Source organism: Sceloporus undulatus, chromosome 3, assembly GCF_019175285.1.
Source record: "Sceloporus undulatus isolate JIND9_A2432 ecotype Alabama chromosome 3, SceUnd_v1.1, whole genome shotgun sequence".
In the NCBI taxonomy this organism is placed as follows: Eukaryota; Metazoa; Chordata; class Lepidosauria; order Squamata; family Phrynosomatidae; genus Sceloporus; species Sceloporus undulatus.
Genome location: NC_056524.1, coordinates 21,177,797 through 21,184,251, shown reverse-complemented (window position 1 = coordinate 21,184,251; position 6,455 = coordinate 21,177,797). Strand labels below are relative to the sequence as shown.

At 37.5% G+C, this 6,455-nt stretch overlaps 1 protein-coding gene across 1 annotated transcript in view; it reads right to left on the bottom strand.

Annotated features, from left to right (window-relative positions):
* Positions 1–4,584: 4,584 nt before the first annotated feature.
* The window catches only part of ARHGAP42 (Rho GTPase activating protein 42), a 204,912-nt gene continuing 203,041 nt past the window's right edge, over positions 4,585–6,455 (bottom strand). The window contains exon 24 of the mRNA XM_042457785.1: positions 4,585–5,835. Within this exon, the coding sequence (XP_042313719.1) occupies positions 5,747–5,835 (89 nt within the window). The 3' untranslated portion in view covers positions 4,585–5,746. The remainder of the gene's footprint in view (positions 5,836–6,455) is intronic.

Sequence of the window (6,455 nt, the reverse complement as noted above, 5' to 3'; positions counted from 1 at the left end):
GCAGTTAAAGTGGTCTCAGACTGGGGCATTTCTTCAGTGCAGGTGCACCTTATGTTTAAAAACCTCAGAAGAAGAAGACTCCGCCATACTCCAAGGCAGTGTATTCCACCGTCGAACAGTTTTACTGTCAGAAAGTTCTTCCTAATGTTTATGTGGCATCTCTTTTCCTGTAGTTTGAATTTATAACCTCCCATGGTGTTAGAATAAAATAAGAGCAATAGATTGCTTACACTTGGATGAATAAAATTAGTGAATGCAAACACCAAAAGAAACAATAGGTAAGTTTAATTCTTTTAAATATTTTACATTCTTTAGTGTAAAATTAATGCACAGTTAACTGGTAGTAGCAAAATTCACCAGATATTCCACACTGGTTATTATTTACATCCATATATGTACAGATACAGATAATTAACAAAAGAGGATACTACAAAAATCTATAATTTATTTACCATATCTTCTTATATTTCACTGTGTAGTGTTATTGAATGCAGAATCTCAGTTTAAAGTAACAAACTAATATCCAAATATAAAACTTTAGTACCACAATTTTAAAAAAAAATTAAATGAAACCCACAGATGTCATCGGCTACATCTTCATTGAATCTGAAGGTTTGAAGGTAGTGTTGGCATTTTGAAATCTTGACCAAAATTTTTTGTCTGCCATCCAGGACAACCAAACATTGCAAGACAAAACAAAAAGGACCAGCTGTCAAGAGGTATATCGTAAAAACTATGAAATGCTGCCATGCACGGGACAATATTATATTTTCCTTTTTAGTAACTGGCAGGAATGATTACAGGGGGGAAGAGGACCTAACACATTGGTTAGAAAAACCACAGCCAGTCTGTGCCACCACTTAGGAAGTTTAGCTGAAAGTTCCTCAATAAGTTCAAGTATACTTTTTTGCAAGCCAGCTAGAAAACATATGCACAATGAGTGTATGTGTGTGCATATGTTTGCAATAACCCTCTTTCCACCTTTGGTGGAAAACAAAGGATTCATTTCCATGGGTAATCAGAATAATCTGAATATCTCTTGTCAATAAGCCAGGCCAAGCAACAGCAGCAGTCATATGTAGTGGCAACTGGGCAAAGAAACGTGACTGTTAGAAGAAGGAAGAACCACAAAAGAATTTCCCTGACAACAAAAGCAGAAGCAGTAGCAGCAGCAGCAGCAGCAACAAAAAACCAACAACAACAGTTCAGGAGTTTGATGTTAGTTGAATTCAACTTGACTATGCTGCATCTTTATTTGTGCTCACTTCCTGGTTTAGAACATTGCCTTGATCCAGCAGGAATTTAGGAATGTTGAGAAAATGTTTTTGCCAGTGAGAATTTCCTATTCATTCCCCAGTGGAGGAGGATGACGCACATTTCTTTGCTACCATAGATCTCACTTCTGTCCAGAATGACTTGCATGAGCAAGAAATTATGTGATCACAGATTCAGTTATTTTCTGTTTAGTGGCTGAAGTGTGCTTGGTAGATTTGACTTAACACAAATAATATTTTAGCCATACACTGGCTTTCTATATCCTCCCACCATCTTCCCCTTTGCTTTCACTGTAATTACCAAGTTCTATCCAAACTTAATCAAAAATCGAAACACAGCATTCACAATCAGTTTCTATGCAGTAATAAAATATTGTTTTCAATATTCTGAAAGTAGGGTTACTGCTTATCATGTGTATGATCAGCATACACAGGTTTTAGTAATACTTCCAAACCCTACAAATTCTGCTTCACATGAGGCCAAGGAAAATGTCTGTGCACACCATGGAAAGCAAGGCTGTCTCAAATTGTATTATCTGACATTAAAAGCATTGATTATCACAACCATTAAGTGCTAATTATATGTTATCTATCAAGTATGTATTTGTAGATAACATATAATTAGCTGTATTTAAGCTTAATTTGGGTATTTACTCACTTTGCTGAATATGCTAATAGGGCAGAGTAGCTCCTGTGCAACCTTCAGAAGGATCATGCATGTTATATGGTCCATCTATAACACTGTATGTGTGGATGTTGGGAACAGAGCAACATTCTGTGCATGGAATATGAACTGGGCTACATATAACAATCCTGTCCTCTGTCCATGAGGTGGTAGAATGCTTGTGGAGGGCTTGGGCCATGCTTACAGTAGATCCACTGAATTTAATTAGATTTAAGTTTGAATACATCCCCCCCCCCCGTTTTTTAAAAGGAACTCAGCTTTGGAAGAAAGTGATTAATATTAATGTATCCATAGTTTCTCGCAGGGAAAAGAAAGGGAGGTAGTTTCTGGGTCTACTTGGCATTATTTATAACCCTGAAATAAACCAATTGTGCAGCACTGAATCAGTTACACAAACAAAACAATGTAAGGTAAGACAAGACAAGACAAGGGTGTCCGTTCTAAGAATATAGAATCCGGCCCTTATAAAACTGCATCCCAGAGACCTTCCTGTCATTCACTGTGGGACTAACAATATTGTGGGTATCATAAACTTCATAAAAAAGTGCTTTTCCCCTTCAATCTTGCTATAAAGGATTTCCTTCAATCCTTCAAAGTCTTCAGCAGGTGAGACAAGATTCAAAATATCACATTTCTACTGACAGACTGATGACACGTGGCACATACCATGTTGCACCTGCAAAATCCTGTCTGACCCAGTGTTCTTTCCTTTGTACTGTTACACCCATGTTCAATACAGAGATCTATAATTATTTTTCAACTTTCACATTTACCTGGAACTACCACAAATACAACCCAAACTTTGATTAGAGGGAAATCAAAGTGGGCTTCTGAAGGTTAATCACAATTCCCTGCTACACACACCTCTGTGATCAAAGAGCTCCAAACCCAACCATTAATTTAAAATTAGAATGCAAATGCTACTCGTACCAAAATGCCTTTAAAAATTGAGGTCACCTTAACAAAACAGATGTATGTTCATAAGATGGTGAATCCTTACCTCTGAGTACTTTCAACAGATGTCAAAGATATGTAAGACAGACTTGCTACCCAGCACTTTGCATCTTTACTAAGGGCCCTGTGCTTATCAGCCAAAGGTGATTTCTTAATATGAGCTGCCTAGTAGTTACTTTGTCTTGAACGCACATTTTGCTGGCAGGATGTTAAGTGAGGTATAGGAAATGTGTTATCAGCTGTAATTTTTGGCTCAGCACCATCAACACTCATCTCTAGAAATAAAACTCACCACAACTAACCATAAGATCTACTCTTCATTTATCAAAACTACAAATAGTGGGACATCACTATATACCTTCTGAATTTTTTAGGAAATGCAGAAAACATAAGCAAGGATAGTTGGCGATCGCTGTCTTTTTTATGAGAGGTGTGTGTGTGTGTGTGGGGGGGGGGCAGGATGGCAAATATGTATGATTTATCCTACATGTTAGGTAATGAATTTGGCAGGCACCTGTCAAATGCTTAAAAAATTACTCTGCTTTTGCACTACAAAATTGGCAGGAACCTCTGGAGATTTACTGAACCCTATTACTGGCCCCTCACACAAATATAAGAAGCTGCCTTCTCTAGAGTCTGATCATTATTTCATCCAGCTTAGACTGTAAGTCTACTTGATATATAATAGTATCTATAGTGGCAGGAACTCTCAGGGTTTCAGAAACAGGACAACTACCAACCCAAAATGTGTGGGATTAAAACTGCAAAGCATATGTCATACTGCTAAATTATGGCCATAGTTTGAGGAAGTTACTTCTTTAGACTACAGCTACCCAAATCGCTCGGCCAGCACAGCCATAAACTGGGGAGTTCTGTAAATCTCAGTCCAAAAATATAGTTTTCCATGTTCAGGCCAGTCTTTTATTTGGCGTGGATGGCTGCAAACTATAATAGTCTTAAACCTTGTATTTTTATGACTGCCACAAGGCTGTTGCTGAGAAGACAACCCATGTGAATTTCAAAACAGTGCAGGAAATGAATTGATGAAGGGGCTCCTTGCATGGTTCAGAGCCAAGCCTTTTTTGTGTGGGTGACATAGCTGTGCTATGCTATACTGCACAGGAAACTACTTGTGGCCCCAGCAGCAACCAGGTTAAGAAAAATGGCATGGGAATGGGTGCAAGTATAATCTGAGAACATTTTTGCCAGGTGTGGTTGCCTCATCATGAAGTATTAGAAGTTGATCCAGAGAAACATTTAATTAGGCCTTTTTTAAAGGTGGGTGGATTACTTCATTCAGTAAACCTACAAGTCCGAACCAGCCCTGATCTCAAACTGTTTTGCTCTCTTGCTGTTCCTGCAGGGTGGGACAGGACAGCTGCAGAATTAGACAAAGACATTCCCTAAGTGGTAGTGAGATGGCAGATTTGTCCAAGCTACTTCATACTCAGGGATTTCCTTGTGTGCATGCACATCAAATAATTTCTATACATTTAATCGCTGGCGATGGATGTATGCATCAGTACTATAAGGAAAGATTCTGTGCATCTCTCTTGGAAAGCATCATTGGTACTGTATGTGAATGACAGACTGGAATCTCCTAAAAGGGATCTGGTAAGGCAAAAAAGTACTCAAGTAATATCAGCACATCTCACATTCATTGCCAAAAGCTTCAATAATAGAATGACCAAATATTTTAATTTTACTGACACTCCAATCATATTAGTTATGAAAAGAACTTTCAGAATACATAGCTTACAAAACAAGACATGTGAACTCAAGGGCAGAAGGCCAGGTCTCCATTCAGCAGAAGAAACAGTGCTCCAAAAGTAACAAGGCTGACTTTTATATGTTGAATGGAATGAAATAATACATGCTTAATGGGAGGAGGAGATGGGGTAACTTAAAATTACCTTTTTCATAAGCTACTGGACAAATTTGCCAGAGAAAGATCAAGAGCTTAAACACAGTTTCACATGTCAAACAACTGGCAGAGAAGTAATAGCTCTTATTTAAGGCTTAACATCATTAATGCCTTGTCACTTTTGGATCCCTGAAATTTCAAGCTCTTATTATTTTATTTGGAATAAATTATTCCACTGGTGTCCATTGTGAAGGCCAAAGGTAAAAACTATAAATAAAATACAAAGCCATAACCTATGTGGTTGGCGTCTGGTTTAGGAGTACAATATTTCTGGGTGAAAGACAGTATAAATATAATTTATTAATAATTATAGGGATAAAGCACAAACTAGTGAAGGAAAACAATGCACACATACATACTGCATAAAAATGCATTTTAAAACAGAAATCACATACATTAATTAAACAGTGTTCAAATTAATGGGTGTTGCAGCCCTACATGTGACATACATTGGATTTGCAAATTGTGACCATTTCCAAAGCATCTAGGTAGCTATTTAAAGCAAAGACTTCCTTGAAATGGTTGGGACCAATTGAGAATAAATTGGCAGCGGAGTGAAAACCCAATTTGCCAATCTTTTATTTTCAGTTTCTTACTTTTGGCTGATAGGACTTCTTTTAAGAATTTCTAGTTACTAATAGTGGATAACAGAAAAAAGTACCATATTCTGTTTCAAAACTCAGATAATTTTAAAAACAAAACAAAACACAAACCCTGTTGTCTGTTTTCATTAGATTCTGTTCCACTTGTAAGAAGCTACATAATCTGCAGTTGCAGAAGTCGAAGGAAATCTACCACACGCAGGGCTACCTGGCAGATCCTCGCATCTGTGTCAGATTAAAAAAAATCATAGTGCTTATTGCTTGTTACCATGGATACCATGAAGATACTGCTGTCTGCTAACTACTACTAGAGAAAGACAACGTAATTCTCCGGAACGAGTCCTGTTTTGCCTTCATATGTTGCTTTTAGCCATCCTGGCTCCACAGATGGATACACTGTAAGGAAATGGAATAAGTGTGTATTACTTTCTTCTAATATTTCTACTGTCTCTTGGATGCCTGTTTTTTTAAATTCAGTAACAACAATAGGAACAACAACAACAACAACAACAAAACAACAAGTGTAATAGTCTTGCATATGTACTTTCCCATCCATCCATGTATCAGTGGATCCCTCCCTCCCTCCCTTTATTTATATTTTGTCCTTCTCCCAAACTGGGACTCTATGCAGCTTACGAAAAGGCAAAGTATACAATAAAACTGCATATATTGTATATACTCATGCATAAGTCTAGAAACTGTAGTGAAAAAAATCGACCCAAAAAACCGTATCAATGGGTCAATGTAAGTACTGTGCTTTCACTCTTATTAAAAAAGGAAACATCCCCTGGTAAAAGGCAAGAGCATAATCTGTCTTGAAAACACCGACATCCTTCTGTTCTCTCATCCATCCAGCGCTTAGTGTGAACACAAACAGTTATGCTTGATGGAATTTAGTAAGTTCTTTAGCATTGTTTTCCTTTCCATGCCCGTAAATTTTACTGTCAAGTCATCCATGGGTCATATAAAATCCATAATTTTTGTCCCCAAACCTGACCTTGACTTATGCATGAAGA